General features: G+C 48.5%; 1 protein-coding gene across 4 annotated transcripts in view; it reads right to left on the minus strand.

The window, feature by feature from the left end:
• The window catches only part of LOC144782087 (RNA-binding protein 6-like), a 1028143-nt gene that overhangs the window by 124761 nt on the left and 882047 nt on the right, over positions 1-21335 (minus strand). For all 4 annotated transcript variants that reach the window (XM_078661245.1, XM_078661243.1, XM_078661244.1 and 1 more), the window contains one exon: positions 1763-1882. In XM_078661245.1, coding sequence (XP_078517371.1) covers positions 1763-1882 — 120 coding nt within the window. The remainder of the gene's footprint in view (positions 1-1762; positions 1883-21335) is intronic.

The raw sequence follows: 21335 nt of genomic DNA on the forward strand, positions 1-21335 counted from the left end.
AATGTTGGAAAAATGTAAAAGGATAACTAAGTATGCTCGCAATCCACGAGTAAAAGTGTTAATGAAATAAAAAACATACTAACAAACCAAATAACGGAGTGGAAGTCTTTGCAAAAGGAAGACAACTCTAAATGTGTGCCCGACAAGGGATGATTCTAGAGACCCTCTAGTCTCACTTCTTAACTTATGTTCAAGACGCCGTTGGACCCTCGTCGCCACCTTTCGGTGCACCATAAAATCTTAATTAAACTAAACACAACCATAGGGTAACAAATTCGCTGTGCATCTATCCAACCTCAATTATACTGTTGGCATACAGGACATGATGGAATTTTGTGACCACAACCAATTGGTTTTCAGTTGAAGGCCCCTGCCACCTTTGGGCCAACTGAGTGGGGACACCGTTGCACTGCCACGCAAGTCAGCTATTGCTTCCTATGAATTCGCTCTGTGGTTAGTAGGACTCCAGCAGGGTAACGAGAAAACTGGGCAACAGTTGTCGACCCTGCATTCTCAAAGGAACCCGTTTTATTTATTAGTTTTCTTAACACAAATGAGCGGGCAACTTCATTCTTTGTGTGGAACTCTGCTAGTAACATCCGATGGTTTGAAATGGCATTAACATTCCAGCACCATTACCTGAAACCTAAATATCTGCAATATAAACTGATACATTTGCCTTTCAAGTGTACTAGTGCGAACACCTAAGCTTGAAATGTTGCAATGAAACACAGAGTTGGAGCTACTATCGTTCCTAATCTTTTGCAACGACTGTTGCCGCTTCTGGTGCTCCATAGTAGTGGGTTTCATGGGTCAACTTTTCCCACAGGCCTTCATGTTAAATCATTTTGCAATGCTGACAGCATAATTGCTGTAATAGTGTTTATGGCCATGTTTCCAGCTAGCAAAGAGCTACACATACTTTTGATATTCTTTGCGAACCATTGCCTTTTAATATTTTTTCTGCTATTGATATTTGTGTGTTAGCTGCACTGGGTGCCTAAACCTGCATGACTTATTGACTTGCTTCACAATGACCATGCAGACAGTGCCTTGGTCCCCACAAGAGTATGAAAGTGCTTTATAAATACCAACAGAATCCAGAGAGTGTCAAGTGCTAAGAGAGAGTATATGTTTATCCAACTTTGGGGTTCAAAAGGGTTTCACTCCAGTGGTAAATTACTCTAGTAACCTTGACTGCCATAGGACCAGGCAACACAAACTCATCAATACTCTTGAGTAATACAAAAAAGGCTGAGGCTGCAGCAGTACATCCATTTACAGAATGAGGAATGTGTGCAGTGAAAAGATGAAACTTCAATGCTGGGCACTTAGACTAGTCAAGACAGTGATATATGATTGCATACAAGACTTAAACAAGCTCAAGACTTGTAATCTTGCTTCTTGGGCAAGTCTGTTTTTTTTACCAGGATAATTCAATTGTGTGACCTTCAAGAGGAACACTTGGGAGCATAGAAAAGTTCACAATATGTGACCTTAAATACTAAGGGGATTCCTCTTACTTGACTTGTCCATCAAGCTCTTAAGCTACAAGTGTCTTGACATTAACATTTCCTTTTTGAAGGGCTATTTCAAGTAGACAAAGCACATATGATATAAATATGCCAGGAAAATAGGTCACTATGCAGAAGAACAACAAAGACAACATAAATGGCAACCGTGCAAGCAACATGAGTTAGTGAATGTCAGTTGATGTAAAGCATCATTGATATATATTTGATTAAAAAATGAAGTTTCCTACCTTCTCTGTAAAGGTTGCCCTCCCAGTTCTTGGTGCCTTTCTCTCCCCTCGCTCACAGAGAATCTCTTCCTTATGCTCAGTTGCTGATCTCCGGGAATCTCGATCTTTGTTTCTGGAGCTCTGGCAGAAAAATATTAGATAAAAATCATAAATTAATGGATGAAACAAACGTGGGATACCATTGCCAAAAGGAACAATTAATCTGCAATATTACTTCTCCAGCTTGAATAAATTCCGGTGTTGTATGTTTTAGAAACTCTACAAACCTCAAATGCTATGGGGGTTATATCTTTATCAACAGAGCACCTGAGAAATGTTATCTCAAACTTCCAATGGCAGTTTGCCAAAATTACGAGCACAACCAGCGCCGGTTTGCTTCGGAAACAAGACTTTCATTACAGGGCACACGTGGCTAGATCAACCTACGGTGATCTCCCTACAACTCTAGGAACGACCTACGAGGGTAGCCCACGGCCCAGAAAGGGTTATCATTCTGAAACCCTTCTCTTCTTGTATAGACTGACGTGCACTTTCCACACCCTTCATTTCTAGGTCCTGAAGAAAAGCGACTGATCTTTACGACACCACATGCGTGAAACATGTCGACCTTGTGTCTTGTTACATTGGCACATTAAAACCCCACGTAACTCACTAACCTTCTGGTTTTTCAATTTACCAAGGACACCACGAGAATAAAAACCATATAGTGGATGCCCTTAAGTATTTTTAACTTCACTTGCACGCACTACACCACTTCTCTCACAAAGAATCTGACCCTCTAACCTGTCTCGCCTCCACACCTGCACGCACTTTACGGCGTATTCTCTTTTAAAGATCTCCGCTAAAGAGACCCTTCGGGGGCCCGTCAGGCATTGCATCTCCCGTCTGACGAGGAGCACCAAAAGCCCGATGATGAAGCATGACATCCTTTGGGGTGTGTGAGGGCGAATGAGAGGCAAGTCCTTGACTTCCCCTTCGGGATTGGATTCCTGAAACCGGGGATAAACAACTGCCTCTTTTCTCTTCCTTCTCTTCTTTCTCCCTCTGATTCTTCCCTCTACCCTCTATCTTCCTTCCCAAACTCACTCTATCTTTCCTCTCCTCTCTTCCGCTTACTTGGGTGACATACATGCACCCATGACCATGGAACAGTGTCCCCATTGATATAGTCATTTATATAGGAGCACGGACACTGGACCTTAACAAGCTCCTGGTTTCCCCTCCTTCTTGTTGACTCAACATATCCCTGTGTGCCATGCCCACAAGACCCACTGCCCTGTCATACCTCAGTCACCCCTCTAGCTGGGTGCCCTATGACAGTGGTGTGGGCACAGGTGCATGAGCCCTGTGCCCCTACAGTACCCAGGGCCATTACTGGGCACTGTAAGTACAGTGCTGCCATTAAGAGTATATGGTGCTGGGAGGTCGACATTACGAACTCCACAGCACCATGATGGCCCCACTGAAGACTGAGAAGTTTGGTATCAAACTTCTCATCAAATTAAACCCGCAATGATGCCAGTGTGAGGTTTAATGTAAAATGCACCAGAGGGCATCTTAGAGATGCCCCCTGAAACCTAACCTACAATCCACGTCTGGACTGAGAGGCTGCCTAGACTGCCCCACAGCAGACATGTTGCTGGATCCCTGGGCGGAGAGCCCCCCGCTCTCCTGGGCCTGCAACAATGCACATCCTGGGCGAGGTGCTAGGTCTCCTCCCCCAGGATGGGCAGGGGGAAGCTTCAAAGGCCTGCCACCTCTGTGAGCTTCTCCAGACCATTTGCTGTACCCAGCAACTGGCCCCCACCGGTTCTGACCCCCACTCTGGCAGGAAGACTGGCGGGAAACTCTACGTCAGGAAGGGGGGTGTGCCAGCCTATGCCAACCCACCCCTCAGGTGGGAGAGGCGAGGTGAAGCACAACCCCGGGCTCCGGCCATCTTGAAGATGGGGAGCCCTGCCCAATCACAGCTAGGCTCCTGCCCCCCTCCCACAGGAGAGGAGCAGACTAGGGGGTGTACCCACCCCAGGACAGAGAACTATTGGTCCCTGCCCTTGCCCTACCTGTAACGCCCCTAAATTCAGTATTTAGGGGCTCCCTGAACCTTCCTTCCTCAGATCCCGATGAGGAAAGAAGATCAAGAAGAAGAAGACCCACCGTGCAGCTGCTAACAACAGGACGACACCCACTGACTTGGCCCCAGCCCTACCAGCCTGTCGATCCTGGAACCTGCTCCTGCTTAATCCCGGCAACTCCTGCAGACAGCGACCTTGGGACCCCCAGAGGACGTGCCTGCCTTGACCCTCTTGAAGACTGGGACTCCCATAAGCAGAGGCTTTGCTTCAACAACCACACCCTGGTGCCAGCTAAGAAGCTCCAGACCAACCTACTCTGCACCTGCCGAGCCCGAAAGAACCAAGACCACGAGGACGTCCCCCCGGCGACTGGGACCCAAAGTCCAGTGCCCAAAGACCCTTTTTAACGAACCAAACGACGCCTGAAGCCTCAGAACCAGGGACCCCTCCAACCGCGACCAGCCGAGGGTAAGATTTCCCGACGCCCAAAGAAACCCCTGCACCCGGCGCCCTGCGGCTCCCTGTGCCTTCCTTTGGGGTACCTACCTCTTCTCCAAGATCCAAACTTACCTTTCGAAGTAGTGGTCGCACCTGAAATATCACCGTCCCCGAGTCTGCAGCCTTTGTTACCTTTTTACCTTTCCCACTGAATAACATTGAGCGCCCGACGCCTCAAAAGCACCCTGCACCCAGCCGCCCGGGTGGCCCTGGCCGTGCACCCTGTGTCCTATCCTACTTCCCCATTTGCCCTGAGCAAGTGACGAGGAGCCCAGCTCCCACAGTCGCGTGGCCGGATAGCCAGCAGCCACCAACTGAAGGCCCCCTGCCTCTCATTGGATAACATTGGGCCTAACTACCTCTACACCGGCTGCCCCTGTGCCGCTGAGGGTGTACCAACTATACCTACCTGACCCTGGGGGACCCTTGAGTCTATGCCCAGAACCTTAACTTCCCTGGTCGAGTACTCACCCGGAAATCGATAACTCACTTTCATGCCATAGGATAACTGACTGGTTTGACTCGAAAAATCTTCTAAGTGTGAAGTTTTGAAACTCTAAAATATTCCTATAAAATCAACCGAATACCGAATTCCGAAATACTCACCTGTGATCAGGAGAGAAGCCAGTACTGTACCTTGTAGTCCAGTATTAAACCGCAAAAGTAATCCTAACTGGGTTTATTAGTAACCTGAATTTTCTCCATAGGAATCCATTGTCTGCTTTTCTATGAAATTTCTTCTAAAAGTGTCTACTTTGGAAAACTTGAAATATTCCTTAAAAATCGTACCAACTATTGAAACGTAATTACTCACCTGTCTTAAGTAGAGATCCCAGTGCTGGAGCTAGGAGCCCAGTACTGGATTACAAAAGTAATGTGAAGGTACTTTACCTGTAACCTGAATTTTCTCCTATAGGATAACATTGCTAGATTTTCTCTGATAAGTTTCTAAGTGTGAACTATTAAAATAACTTTTTATTCCTTAAAAAGCATTGCAATAACCAAAACGTTTTTACTAAACTGTTTTCAGCTTACACCCCATGACTGAATCTAGGATCCAGTTCTGGAATTACAAAAGTAATCTACAAAGTAATTAACTGCATTTTTGTAGAAAAACCCATTAAGGTCAATGTTAAATTGTGTTTAGAATTGTGTTGCCTACTGCAACCCCTGTACCTATTGTGTTTACTAAGTTATTACCTTTCTGCAAAGTAATTACCTGAGATCACTCATAATTGAGAAAAGTGTATTTTGATACCCGTTGGTTCTAAAAATAAAGCAACTATATCTTTTTGATATAAAAACAATTGGCCTGGAGTTCAGTTCTTGAGTGTGTGAAACCTTTTGCTGACCTAGTGTGTACAACAAATGCTTTACACTGTCCTCTGGTAATCCATTACTGCTCGACCAAGGTACCACTTTTGAGAGTAAGGTCAGCCCTGACTTTAACCTCTGTTCTACCTCTGGGGTTGGTGGCCTCTATACACACTGTACCTTACTTTGGTCCAGTATATATAGAGCCACTTTCTCACAACTTTTTTTAAATATTTTGTAAAACCAACCACATCGTTCAAAAGTAACTATTGTCTTTGTTAGATATTTTAACAGGTAGGTAAATCTTTCAAAATTGTGCGCCTTCCTGTACCATGCTATCCTTTGGAAGGAAAAGTCATATATGTATAACCGTAGGTACAGTCTGGGTTTTGGATTGTAGTGGGCCAAGGTCCAAAGTACTACCAGCAGTTCTTCGGGTACTGCCTGGGTTTAGCCAGGAGCAGGGTGTTAGTGAGGTTGGTAGCTGCGAGCTACGGAGAAGGGGGCCACCTGGAAACAGGCTGCAATGAAGGACTTGGGGACAAGTCAGAGAGCTCCGAAACAGAGGCTTGGGGCAAAAGGGCACAGCCGGTTCTTCCATAATCAGGTTCGGCAGCTTGGGTGCAGAGTGGTTAGGTCGGCTGGGCTTGATGAGCAAAGGTGATCCTCGCAGTCAGAGACAAACAGCTGGCAGGGGCAAAATCAGTACAGATGGTCTGTTCACGAAGTGGGTCTCTGTGATGCTGACGTCCCATGACGGCTGCTTGGTCGTGGTACAGTGAGAATCTGGCGTGGACTCTTCGTGGCGGTGTTTGGTGTAGGACGTCCGGTACCCCGGGTATTGGTGCTACATGGCTCCGGTTGGTCCTGGTATCTTCACACTGGATGGAGACAGATCCGACCCTCCAGAGCACGAGCACTTCTCCGTGGTCAGCTGCAGAGTTTGTCGGGCTGGGGAACCTCTGCGTCTCGGTGCCTCGGCCTGCTAGGGAATAGCTCTTCTACGCCAAGGAAGCCTGTAGGCGGTTTTCAAAGTGCTGGCAGACTACCAAAGGCTGTGGTATATCTCCAGCTTGCAGGACGAGCCACTCTGTCGCGATTGTAGAGAGAGTTGTAAGCAGGCAATGGTTTGCGACGAAAGTTCACAGTTCTTCTGCAGATCTCGCCAGACAGTGACTCTTCTTCGTCCTTCTATTGATAAGTCAAATCTGAGTTCTTGGGTTCAGGGGCACCAGCTAAATATTCAATTTAGGGGCGCTAGGGGGAGTGACATGTAGTAGCCAATGGACTACCTACCTTTAGGGTATATACATGTTCTATGTGACCACTTCCTGTGGGAAGTGGGCATGATCCTGACCCTAGAAGGCTAATTCGTCCAAAACAAGTTGGAGGAATCTGAAATGGTGGTGTCCACATCAGTTAGTCCACCCTAGGGGTGGTGCGGCATTGGTGTGGGCACACCTCCTAAACTTACTAATTTCCCCACCTATTTTGCTGCCTAAAAGTGGGGTCAGGACAGAGGTGGTCGTTATGCTTTTAAGGGGGCACCCCTAAGGTACCCTCTGGGTGCATTGTTTAATAAATCTGACACTGGCATCAGCATGGGTTTATTAAGACGAGATGTTTAGTACCTAACATCTGTAGGTACAGGGAAGCCACCAAGTAGCTGGGGAACTCATAATCACATGTGTTCAGTCCATGAACTCTGTATGGGTTACCTGGCACTTGTGGTATGTAAGAATGGACTTCGATATCACAAGGACACATCTATTCACACAGAAATGCCCACACATGGGGTATAGTGCACCCTGCCTAGGGTTTTAAGGCCTGACTTATCAAAACCACACATAGTACTTTGCAGGTGTAGCACACAGGGATGTGTACCATGTCGACTTTTCACTTTTCGCTGCACCAAGACACGCAGGCTACAAAGGCAGTTTACACAAGCTAGGTGAGGGTTCCCTTAGGGTGGCACAATTCACGCTGCAGCCCTTAGGGACCCTCTTTAGTCCCAAAGCCCTAGGTAGCAGGGATACCATCTACTAGGGACTTACTTGGAGGCTAAAGTGGTGCCAATTGTTGAGTAGAGGTACAGTTTAGGGAAAGAACACTGGTACTGGGGACCTGGTCAGCGGGGACCCAGCACACTTTCAGTCAAAGTTGCATCAGATAAGAGGCAAAAAGCAAAGGAAACCATGTCAAAAGGGTAACTTTCCTACAAGTTAATTATTTTCAGTAATGCTCTTTCAGTTGGCTACTTTAACCACAGATTCATCACCGTTAGAAAATCCCCTTCTGGATCCAGAAGTTTCCACACCAGTGCTCCCACATGACACTAGGTGGCATTGTGCGGCTCCACGCTAATCTTGTTCTTTCCTGGAAGTGTTGGAGCAGTGCCGTATATAAGCACCATCTCTGTACGCCAACATCAGTTTCTTGATTTACCCAGTCTACTGTGGAATTTGGAGCATGCACATATGCATGCAGCAGGAGGAGGAGCCTTGCTGGCAGCCGAGTGAGCCGCATGCTACGTTTCGGCGTCTCAGCCCTGTGCCACCACTATCGACAGTTATTCCGGTGCCCCAGTACCCCCTGGCCAGCACTTATCACCTTTGGTGGGCTCTTACTGCCATTTCCCCCAGCCCCTCATCTCACACAGCTCTGTGGATTTTGTAGACTTTCCTTTTTGGCCTGCTGTGACAACTGCGTGGGAGCCGTACTGAGTCTCATGCTCAGGTGCTCCGCCGGAGCAGAAGTGTTCGGAGCCAGAGGGAGTGCGTTGTTGGTGTCGCAGCTCAGGAGGAGTCTATAGGCGTTGCAGTGGCATTGTAGTGGACACTGCAGGGTAGCGCAAGTCATCAGCCGGACATCCTGTTGCTGGAGGTACGGCCACTTAGAAGCCTGCTGCTCTTTTACATTCTCTTGTACACCTACTTGCCATCATTTAATTTTGCCTCTATTGCTGCTGCTGCCAATTCCTGCCCTGGACATTCTTTAAACTTTCTACGCTCAGCTGCTACCCCTGCGCCCAGAATAGTTTGCCAGGGGACAAAGAAAGGTAGCCCCGTTTCGCTCCACTCTGCTGGAGTCTAGTAACAGTTACTGTTAGCTACAATCTTGGGAGCTGGCAGTTGAAGCACCTGCAGAAAGAACAGCAAGGTGAGGTGTGGCATCAGCGCTATCATTGCGATCCAAGGGTAGAGCCAGTTATTGATGGAGACGGTCGGACTAGGTCCTAATGCAGTCTGTCGCTCACTGTGTGCTCCCAAGGACCTTCATCTGCAGTACCCATTATAATCCTGCCTGAACCCGAGTCCTAATTTCTAATAGACACAGCATGTGGACCGTCTAGCCCCAGGATTACCCCGGCAGGCAGGGGCATGTGCCCAGAACAAAGCTTTTGCCCAGCGTTGCTCATTGGGATCCAGCGTGCCTTGGGCATGTCAGACAATATCTCAGCAAGTGTCTCCGCTCACTGTAAGGAACAGTGGTCCAGGAACTGTAAAAATCCTTCATAACCCAAACTTGGAGGCTGTGTGTAATGTGCTTATGCCCACCCATGCTTTATTAAGAGCCCCTTACCAGGAGGGGTGAGGTGGCGCTAGAACAAGAGCCAGAGCACCGGCCTACAGCAACACAGTGACTTATCTTTATATACTGTAAACAATTTGCAAATACCTGCCCCCAGCCTCTGTCTTCCCGATCGCATCTGTCTCTGGCGATGACACATCACTATCAGTCCACATCAGCCCATATTATCATGCGCTCACAGAGAACACGGGGGGATGCCTACAGAAAACCAACTAGCAGGGGGTGGGAATAAAGCCTCCAAGCAGCCTGCCAAGAGAGATGCGTCTACTATCACTGAGGTGGAGGGCGGTGAAATCATAATTTTGCAAACGTCATCCCCACCAGATTGCACACACTCCTCTATATCACTCTTGAATTCACCATTGCCTAAGCGCCCTAGGATTACTGGCTATTATTTAATTTCCAATAACTCCTCCTCTGGTAGTAGGGACATAAAATGGGAGAACTTGGCACCTTGGCCCTTATTAGGTGCCTTTCAGGCACCCTCCAGTGCCACCAGGGGGCACATTTATTTATTTTACCATATTTTTAGAGTGCACAGCTACTCAGAAGAGTGTCCCGGCACTAGCGGAAAACAAAGCGATAAAAGGGAGGCGGGTGTACGGAGCGGGGCCAGAATTACTGCTGAAACAGCCATGTCTTCAGTAGTTTCCTAAAGTGCAGAATTTCTGGCGCTTGTCTGATTGCTATCGGGAGTTCATTCCAAAGGTGAGCAACCCGAACTTGAAAAGAGCGCACGTCTAAGCGGGCGCGATCGAATTTAGGCACATTCATCCGATGTTGGTGAGATGATCTGAGGCCCCAATACCATGTAACGCCTTAAAGGCGATGGACAGGGCTTTGAACTGGATTCTGCGGCAAATGGGGAGCCATTGTAGCTTCTTGAGGTGGGGCGAGATGTGGACTCTAGGCCCCAACATAAGGATGGCTCTGGCAGCCGTATTCTGCACGACCTGGAGTTTACTGAAGAGGCATTCTGGGAGACCTAGATAGAGGACATTAGCGTAGTCCAGCCTGGAGGTGATAAGGGCCTGGACCACAGTCGTTCTGTGGGAGAGGGACAGAAGGAGAAGAAATTTCCGGAGCATTTTCAGGGTTCCGTAACAAGTACCGACCACTGATCGAACTTGGGTCTTCATGTTCATCGAGTTGTCCAATTTAATCCCTAGGTTTTTGGCTACTCCCACAGAGGTCTGCGGGGGGACATATCAGGCGGCCACCACTGTCTCTAGACTTCCTGGTCCGAAGCTCCGAAAAGAATTACTTCTGATTTAGCGGAGTTACACTGAAGCTGATCGTGACTAAACCAGGAAAAGACCTGTCTTAAACAGTTCCTGAATTTTTCGCCATCCAGAGCCTCTCCCTTTTTACAGGTGAACAGTAGCTGGGTGTCGTCCGCGTAAGATATAATCATGGCTCCAGTCGCTTCAGCCAAAAGGGCGAGGGGAGCCATGTAAAGATTAAACAATAATGGGCTCAAAATAGAACCCTGAGGAACACCCACCTCCGTAGGAGGCATGAGGGAGGAGAAAGGTGGGTTCCAGACTTCCTGCCTTTGGTCTTCTAAAAACGAAGAGAACCACTTCAACACCGTGCCCCCTATCCCACAGTCTCTCAGTCTCTGTAGGAGTCTCTCATGGGGCACGTGTCGAACGCGGCAGATAGATCTAGCAATATTAGAGCCGCTCTCCCGCCGGAGTCAAGGGTCATTTTGATAGATTCCGATATTTCAAGGAGAGCTGATTCGGTGCTAAAATTAGCACAGAATCCTGATTGACTCGAGTGGAGACAGTTGTTCGACTCCATAAATTCAGTAGTGACAGAGTTCATGTAATTTTCAATGACCTTAGCTATGGAAGGCAGGAGCGAAATGGGTCCATAATTAGACACTATTAAACGATCTGCTGTAGGCTTCTTTAACAGTGGCAGGATTTTGGCTTGTTTCCAAATGGCTGGAACCTGGCCACTGCTCAGAGATAAATTCAGCACCGTATTGACCTCGGCATTAATCACCTCAGCCACCGATGCCAATATTTTAGCAGGGCAAGAATCTGATGGTGAGCCAGATTTTAAATTCTTCATGATTTTAAGAGATTGTGCTAGCGTAATCGAGGGGAATTGGGGGAAAGTGGAATTAGATAGTGGATTGGCATGTGCAGGTTGTATGTTGATCAGTGTAGTGAAGGAAGGGTTGAGAGATGTCTGTATATCGACTATTTTCCTGTGGAAGGAATCTGCTATTTTGTGTGTCCAGGCTTCAGAGGCTTCACATTTGGAGGCTGCTGCTGGAGGTGAAGTAAAGTGTTTTACAATTTTAAATATTTCCTTACTTTTATTGGCTGATATCTCAATCTTTGCTTCATGGCCCCTACAACACTGATTACCTTAGCTCAAGTCCACGCTGCTGATGTTATGTAATTTTAATTTATTACACGCTCGAAACAGCCCAGAAGTGCTATCTCGGCACGAGACAAGGGCAGCGGACAGGCTAGAGTTGACTAAAATAGATAAGTCTTAAGTGCCTTCCCAAAAAAATAAAAGGGTCCCAGAGATGAAGCTGCGTGGGCAGATTATTCCAAAGATGAGGGCAAGGAATGAGAAAGATCTGTGGCCACCCCTGGCCTTCTTAAACCTAGGGACTTTAAGCAAAGCTTTGTCACTGGATCTGAGGAGTCTCACTGGAGTGTTGGGCAGCATCTTAGCTACTAGAAAGGAAGGATCTTGGCAGTGAAAGGCATGGTAGGTTAGGCAACATAATTTAAAAAGGGTTCTTCAGAAGAGGGGCTGAGGACAAGCACGGAGGGAGGTTGCAGACAAGGCACGCAGCAGTGTTTTGAAACCACCTGAAGTTTGGACAGTAGATTCTTGTTGATGGATGCCAGAAGTGAATTGCTGTAATCAAGGTGGCTGATTACCAAGGCTTGAACCAAGGTTTTCCTTGAGGAAAGGTAATAGAGGGAAAACTCTTCTCAAGAGGCATAGCATATGAAAGCAGGACGCTGTGGTGGCAGCGATGTGTTCTTTTATAGAAAGAGATTGATCTAAGCGGACACCAAGATTTTTTACTACCAATGTGGATGAAGGGCCCAGTTCAGCTGGCCACCATTCTGGGGCCCAAAGAAGTTGGGCTTACCTGAATAGCATAATTTCAGTTTTTGTAAGATTAAGTTGTTGGCCTTCATCCCGGAGGTGAACAGGGCTTTAGATTTGGACAGGTTAGAGCCAAAAGAGAAAAGTAGCAGCGTACGAGATAATCTCAAATCCCAAACCTCTGGCTATCTTAGCGAGAGTGGCCATGTAAATAGTGTGGGGCTCAAACAGAAGCCCTGTGAACTCCATAGGTCAGTGGCATCGTTCTGGACCTAAAGGGGCCGATGATGATCATTTGGGAGCGTTGTGGCAGGAAATCCACTAACCATTTGAGGGCAATTCCTTGAATCCCTAGATCATGGAGTCTGTCGAGAAGTAGGGGGTGATACACTGTATCAAATGCCGCTGACATATCTAGTAAAACCAATATTGTCTGGACATTAGCGTCAAGCGAACATTTAATATGGTCAGTGCCCACAAGCAAGGCTGTCTCGGTACTGTGAAGGGGTCTAAAACCAGACTGAAAGCTGTTTAATAGTCTGCTAGTCTCAAGGTAGGTTGTCAATTGATAGTTAATATATTTTCCAATCTGCAAAAGGAAAGCTTATCACCCTTGGAGACAGTCTTTAACCACTCTATTTCGTTCAGAACAGAAACAAACACTGCCAATAATTCAAATAGGGGATAGGTTAACTGGAGCAATCCCCTAGATGATGCAACATGGCATGTCAGATGGCCAGTCAAGTGTTACTTAGCCCATGCATCCAACTAACTACCTGGAACAATACAACTAGCAACGCGTGACATCTGATTCCTGCCACCCCACGGAGTCCCATCAAATTACATTTCTTAACCTCCAAGGCCTCACCCTCCAGTTCGACCACGGGATCACCTTTGAAGAAGAGGCGCTTGGATCTCATGGTTCTGCTTCTCCAGGTCATTCTGACCTACTGTGACTTTGGGAAGAAGGTAATTTACAGCACGAATCACACTGCAGCCAGAATGCTGGGGCACACCAGCAAAATCCCAGCACCAACCTCAGGAATGTCCTGCCGCAACAACTTGGATGCAGTTTAAGCATCCCTAACCTCTCATTCAGACACATTGCATGTAGACATTCTTAGCATACTAGCAGACCACATCGGGGGAATCTATGTCAAATTTCTCGACTTCAATCAATCAATCACAATTTGTAAAGCACAGCACTGTCACCGCTAAGGGTAACAGGGTGCTGGGGGTGCAGCTCTACATCAAAAAACCCGGTCTTGAGTTTCTTTCTGAAGTACGCCAGTCAAAGATGGAGGGGCAGGTCGTTCCAGGCCTTGGTGGTGATTAGGGAGAAGGAGCAGCCCTTGCTGCAGCTGCAACAGATGTGGGGGTTGTGCGGAAGGGCTAGTGAGGAGGAGCACAGGTATCTTACACGTAGATGGAAGTTGAGTCTGTGGTTGATGTAGGCCGGTCCTTGATCATTTAAAGCTTTGTAGGCGTGTAAGAGGAGCTTGAACTGGCATCTCTTCTGAATAGGGAGTCAGTGAAGGCTTCTGAGGTGGGGGTGATGTGGGTCCATTTGGGTAGGTCCAGGATGAATCTGGCTGCAGCGTTCTGTATGGTCTGGTATTCTGAGGAGCTGGGTGGAGATGCTGGGGTAGAGTGTGCTGCCGTAATTGTAGCAGCTGGTAACAAGTGCCTGAGTGATGGTCTTTCTGGTGTTGACTGAGATCTAACTAAAGATTCTGCAGAGAGTGCAGAGGGTGTGGAAGCAGGAGGAAGCGAGTGTTGACTTGTCATTTCATAGTCAGTTCGCTGTAGAGGGTGACGCCTAGTTGTGTGCATGGTCTGTTAGTGCAGGTGTAGGTCTGTGTTCTGCTGGCCATCAGCTGTGGTTCCATATGTATGTGTTTTTCCCAAAGATCAGTCTTCTGTCTTGTCTGAGTTGAGTTTAAGGCAGTTGGCTCTCATCCAGTTGGCTACAACGGTCATGGCATCGCAGAAGTTTGTTCTGGTGGTGAAGAAGTCTCTGGTGAGCAAGAGGATAAGTTGTCATCTGTGTACGAAATTATGTGGGGTCATGTAGGTGTTGAACAAAGTGGGGCTGAGGGATGATTTTTGAGGTTCTTGGATTGGGAGGTGAAAGGAGGCAGCCAGATGCTCTGTGTGCATCCTCTAAGGAAAGAGGTGATCCACTTGAGGGCTTTTTGCTGTATGCTGATGTAGAGTCTGTTGATAAATATGTGGTGGGATACGGTGTCGAACACCCCAGAGAGGTTGAGGAGGCTCAAGACTACAATAGCCCCATGGTTAAAGAGGGTTCTGATGTTGTCTGTGGCAGCAATCAGCGTGGTCTCCCTTCTGTGGTTGGCACGGAATCCTGATTGTGAGGCGTCCAGCAGGTGGTTGTGTTCCAGGTCTTCAGTGAGCTGTTGATGGCCTTCTCAAGTACTTTGGCAAGGTAAGGGAGCAAGAAGACCCAGCGATAATGTTTTAGTTCGCTGGTGTTGGAGGAGGGTTTCTTTAGGAGGAGTCTGACATCTGTGTGTTTCCACCTGTCGGAAAGGCTGCTGTGGTGATGAAAGTTTTAATGATGCAAGTGAATTCTGTGCTGATTTGGTCGGTTCAAAGGTTAAAAAGACAGTCGTAGCAGAGGTCTGTGGTTGCCCCAGAGAGGATGGATGAAATGATGGTCATGGTGGTCTGTGTGGTGGGTGGAGAACATGTGGAGATCATGCGGCTGATGTGCACTGGCAGGATGAGGCAGCACAGGTGGAGGGCAGTGGGTTGGTGGTCTAAGTTGTTGTAGATGGTGGCAATCTTGCTGTGGCAGTAGTCCGAGAGGGTGCTGCAGAGATCTTGGGAGAGGTGGATTGTGTACTCTGCTGCTGTTAGGTTGGAGAATTCCTTGACTATTTTGAATCGTTTTTTCGTGTGGTTGGCTGCTGTATTGATGCGGGATGTGATGGCTGCTCTCTTGCCTTCCTTGATGAGCAGGTGGTAATTGCTGAGGTCTACTTTGTGAGTGTATCTATCAGAGGGGTTTCCTTGTGGAGAGCCAACATATCTTGAGTGGGTAGGAGTTGCGCTTGGTAGTTTCGAGCTCTGGGAAGTAACAGCTGCCGTGTTTAGTGGTTTTGTTGGTTTCATCGCTGACTGTCAGCACATTTGGTGAGCCATTTCAGAGAAGTTATGGACAGCCTGTTCTAGGTCAGGTTCTCCAAGAGGGTAGTGGACTTGGCATTGTTGGGGTCCTCAATGTGGAAATTGAGCTTGCCGAGTAGGATGTAGTGGTAGGATTCAATGGCTTGGGGGTGGAGGGGGATGCAATGAGGTTGGAGATGACGTTGCAGAAAGCTTGTTGAGGTCCCAGGAGTCTGTATAGGAGGGTGACTCTTATCGTTGTCTTGGCGTCAGTTTATAGTTGGAAGTTGAGGTGTTCCATGAGGGATGTGTGGTCCTCGTTGGCGACAATGCATCACATGGTTTCCTTGAAGATGATGGCTATGCCTCTGCCATGCTTGCTGGTGTGGTCTTGGAGTATCATCTTGTAGCTGATGGGTGTTGCAGTGGCGATGACAGGGTATGTGGAGGGATGAGCCATGTTTTGTGATGAAGGTGGCGTCAGGGGAGAGGGGGTGATGGTGTCCAAGATTTCGATGGCATGGTTGCAGAGGGATCATGCATGCAGCAAATAGTATCGGAGCAGTTCCGGGTTGTTCCCTGGTCTTCTGGGCAGATGTGGCATGGGATTCTGTGTGGACTGGCGGTACTGTATTGCAGGGAAAGTGGCAATAGAGGCAGGTGAAGGGTCCTTAGGTTGTTCGTGGGAAGGAGATGCAGCAGTTGTTTCGATTTCCAGGGTCCAGGGTCAGTAGCTCCTCGGTGGTGTAGCGGAGGGTAGCAGGAGGGACAGCTTTCCTGGAGCTGTGAACGGGCCAGGCTTGGCTGCGTTGCAGTCTCCATTAAGTAGGTCCTGGGAGATGTGCTGAGGAGGTGGGAAGTGGGAAAAACAGCTCAGGGGGAGCAGGAAAAAGGCAAGGAATTGCTCCTGTGGCCTTGGGCAAGGGACCTTGGGGCTTAGCTTGGGGCACTGGAGAGGTCCACTTCAGGCAGGAGCAGTCTGGCAGTCGCACAAGTAGACCGGTGGCAGGGATTGCTGGTTAGGACAGCCTTGAATAACCTGATTACCGATGTCCAGTTGGATTCACCTGCTGTGTAATATACTTGTCCCTACACATCTACTTGCAACATCATTGGTATGATATCTGAAAGTTAGACGCTATTCCTGATTGGATTTCCTCAGTGCCCCCCTCACAGGTTCCTGTATGTCTCATGGTGTCTTTTCTAAAGTCTAACTCATTAACTGCAAGTGACTCTCTTACCGTTTCTAATCCAAATTCTGATCATGTCGAGGCATCTGCCTTGGAGCAATCACTATTACCTGAAACTGAGCCGCAAGGCACCACAACTACCAGAGGGGGCGCCTCCGGTGTGTTCTCTCTCAACCCACGATTTAATAATAATGACCGTTTGTCTGAATTAACAGATACAGTAAGGCCCCAAAGGAAAAGTGAACAGAAAAGGCTTCGAAAGGCAAGGCACAAGCGTAGCGCCAGCTGACCCTTGCCTCTTTCTTGTCCCACAGGTTGGTCCTGGCAATGACCATTGAGCCAGCTTGGCGACTATTCTACGGTCTTCAGACAAGCAGCTTTCTAGAGATATTAAAATGTACCCTCTGTTTAATCGTAACTCAGCTCAAATGGCAGTCTATAAAGAGGATAGTGAGGAGGTGGGAGAGTCTCAAATTCAGACACATCAGCACATTTGTCCAGTATGGGCACCTCCTTCAGGTGCACCCTGTGAGAAGTTGGCCTGATATATGATGCTCACTAGTTCTAGTGATCATCTTGTATCAGTCTAAACAACCCTTATGGTGATTGGTTGTAAGTCAACCTTATAGACCAGCTATCCTAATGGTAGCATGGACAAAGCAGTCTTAGGCTAAACTCTTTTGGCATTTGAAGCCAGCTGTTTTACCACAATATAACCCCTTGAATACCAAGTGAAAGGACACCACACAGGTTGGTATGAAAATAAACAATATATTTATTAATAACAACACCTCTGAACTCTTTATGAGGTCAGAGGGCTAAGCACATGACAATCTCTTACGAAAAATACTACAAGTCGCACAAAATTACAATGGTGCCCTAGGGGCACGACAAACCATATACTAAGTAAGTGGAATGTGAAAGTCGATAAAGGAAATGGAGCTGTCCAGAGGCTGTAGGATCGATGGGACCACGCTATACTAACTTCAGGTAAGTAATAGGAGGCCCACGGAACGCGTGTGCAGAGTGTGAACTCACACGCGAGATGCGTAACAACGTCTATGGACAGTACAGTTCAAGTTAAAGGTGAGTACGGACAATCCTGACTAGATAGGACAACAACGACTGTGGAACTGGACACTAGGACAGTTAAACTACCCTTGAGCACCGAAATGCTCTTGTTACCTCACCCACGGACTGCGGGTGCACAGGTGTCAAAGTGCGTCGGGTTCTCGCGTTGAAGTCTATGGAGCCTGAAAGAAAAGATGCTGCAGGCGACCAGGAGGAAGATGTCCGGTGCAATCCAAGGGTGGATTGTTGAAGAAGGAGACCTGAAAGCAGAGGGGACAATGTTCACAGTCACTAGCCAGTGACTGGAGTGGAACCAGGAAGGAACCAGATGTCGACGTCGCGATCAGGTGAAGAGTGGACGCTTTAATCTGCAGCCACGTGGACCAGGAGGTGTCTTCGACGACCAGGATGGAGGCACGAGCTGTCCCACGCAGGCTCTCGCTGTCGGCGGTGTCGGATCCGGGTTTGGACTCAACAGGCCTTGGCAAAGGCAACCCACGCGGTGAGTGAAGAAAGCGTCTGGTGCGGACTAGGAGAGTCCGGGGTGCCCCTCTTTTGGAAGGGAGCAAGGGCCAGTCTGGAGCAACCAGACCAGCAGTGAAAATTCAAAGGTTCGTCGTCTAGGAGGCCACTAGCCAGCCGGCAAGTGACCAGACAACGCGTCGAGCAGGAACCAAGCAGAAGGGCCCCACGTAGATCTCGTGGATGCTGGAGGGCTGATCTTCGGTGCAGGGGCTGCTCGGGGCTGGGGCTTCTCAGTCCCCAAAGCACTTGGTCGAGTATACCTCGGGAGTCGTGCTGGAAGCGAAGTGCAGGTTCGTTCAAGATGGCCGGTCCCACGTGTCTCGTCGCACCCACGGGTCTCAGCTTTGCTGCAGATGTGAGTTGAGGTCGGAGAGGTCTGGGAATCCGGGTCTCGTCGGGCTCTGAAGTCTGGATCCTCGATGGAAGACGACAAAGTGAAGCCGCTGGACGCTTGATGGTGCCTGCAGTTGCAGGGTGGACACTCCTTGTCCACAAGGGAGATTCTTCAGTCTTCTGTGGAGCAGAACGTCGACGGCCAGAGTTTCTTCTTGTTGAATAGTTCAGGATAATCTAATTTGGAATGGGACCAGCTCCTACCTTTATTCTCCTAAAGGGGGCTGCACTACCGACTAGGTCCTTCCCCTGGGTGGGACCAGGAAGGGGGGTGGCTACACCCCCTATCCTTTGTCCGGTTTCCCGCCAGAGCTGGGGCAGGGATGCCCCAGCAACTGGTTTGAACCGGTGTATGCACAGGGCACCTTGTGTGCCCCAGGCATGTCTCATTCAGGCCTCCCTACCTCAATACACAAAATCCTGTCTGGGGTGGTGCTAGCACATCCCAAGGCAGGAAACCCTTTGTCCAAGCCATCCTCGCTGGAAGGACTCCCAGCAGCAGGAGGTCAGACTTGTGTCTGTGGTGGCAGCATCCATTTTGTGATGCTGAGGCTCGAGTTAACTTTAACCGGGGTTCACAGTTACATACATGTCGTGTCCCTCTAGAAGGGTGGAATGCTACCCCCGTCGCCAGAATTGGCGAGGGGGTAGTATTCCAATTCGTATGACACAGTACTCGACATGTTTTGATAATGTTATACCAGAGTTGGCATTTAACCGCGGGGTTGATAATGCACTTAAGAGTATATGGTATAGCGTTATCATGGAACAGCTATTAGGACTTGGTTCCGCAAGCTGCAAACGGGCTCAGCTCATGCCAGAGCACCATCTCACATAATTCCAAGCACTCTGCCTTCAGGATTGATAAGGCCTGCCATAGGAGTGACTGATAGGAATATATGTGTCCACTTGTAGGCGTAGATATAGGTATACTATATCTACAGCAAAGGGTGTTTACACCACCTTGCCCCAGCTGTCATGCAGCAAGTTGTGTCAGATTTAGATGGCCAGCCAGGTGTGGCATAATACATGCTTCAGCCCCTGGTAGGCCCTGGGTACACCTATGCCCTGGGTACAGGGACTGATAAGGTGGCCCAGTACCAATTGGTAAATGCACCTAAAGTACATGGTTGTCAATTTAGAGAGAGAACAGCTAGGCTGTGGGTCTGATTAGCAGGCCCACAGCCAGGGAAAGTCGTAAACCAGTGAAGCAAAAAGCAAAAATCTGGGTGACCATAGGATTGCAGACCCCACTCTCCTACACACCCGATTTACCAACAAGTATCTCTCACACCATCAACAGCCACTCTGCACATTCAGGCATTACCATTGCTGGCTCGATCACTCATTCTCTATGAGGAGGGAAATCGCAACACCTGTGCGGCCCAGATCACTAGCAAAGCTGGCAGCTAATCTACCAGCACTGCATGAGCCAGCGATTCTGCCTATCATCCCTGTACCTGTTCTCTGTCTCCATCAGTCTCGCATAGAGTACCCTCGCCGAGATCCTCAAAGGTCCAATGCCACTAATATTCATCCTTCCTCCCCTGTGGGGACTGTAAGAACTCTACTGGGCATGTGGACCAACAACACTGAGCATTTGGAAGTAGTGGCGAAGCAAGTAGTTCGTACTTGTAATTTACCTACAAACAAACTCAAATTTATTCCATATTATGTCTCCAGGGTCAAACATGATATGCTTAACAGGAGTACTATCCTGAAGCAGCTTGGAGGAGCAGCTGGTACGAGATATTTTAACTCTACACACCTGGAGCACATTGAATTTAAAGAAAATCGAGCCCAAAGGGGGTGTGACATTACGATCACCACGCGGAGTGGCTTACTCCGTTTGGCAGCTCAAGGACACTTTTTCTACACTGGGAATCGATGTTTAGCCAGTGTTACCTCCCCAAAATCCTAGCTCATTGCTTCCATCTCAAAGCAAATAAAGTGCATCGACGGGTGGAAATCTAGGAGGTGCAATTGGCTCTGATTTGTATAAATCTCTGCTGATGTCATTGTCTGCTACAAGTGTAAGTGCACTGGGCCTTTCTCAAGATGTTACCTCACAATTTCAGCAGTTTGCAAGTAACTCTACAAGAATGTGTAGCCCGCCTCCATCTACCACTGGCCAATGAACTCATGAAGGAGCTCACATTAGGTCCCCTCTATGTGAACACTTACAACTATTCAACTAACCTTGGAGGGACTCGCAAGCCCCTCTCCTGAGTCATGTGCACCCCAACGCCTTTTCTCAACAACAGCCATTGGATCTTCGTGTGCTTTCGCCACACTTTCTCACTCGCAGCAAGTTCGTAGATGGCGAGTGGGGATCGGAAATCCTTACCACGTCTGTCTGACAGCCCTCCCAGGGCTTCTTCAATTGGATTGGGGGGGCGCTCCCAGCCCCCCCCCCCAGCCCCGGGGACCGCTACCTCGCCAGGGTTTATATTAATAGAAAATAGGTGTGGGGTGAGCTCCTACTCCCCCCACAGTGCCCCGGCGACCACCACCTTCCCGGAGCACTAATTGTTCAAAATTGGGGGTCCGTTACGGCCCCCCGGCCCCGAGGACCACCACCTCCCTGAGGCTTTACAAATGGAGGAGGAGGGCCGTGCGGCCCCCTCCAGGAGCCCTTGTTGGCCCTGAGGACCGCCACCCCCCAGGGCCAGCTTCTGCAATGTCCCGGGGGGC

Source organism: Lissotriton helveticus, chromosome 9 (genome assembly GCF_964261635.1).
Source record: "Lissotriton helveticus chromosome 9, aLisHel1.1, whole genome shotgun sequence".
NCBI classification, from domain to species: Eukaryota; Metazoa; Chordata; class Amphibia; order Caudata; family Salamandridae; genus Lissotriton; species Lissotriton helveticus.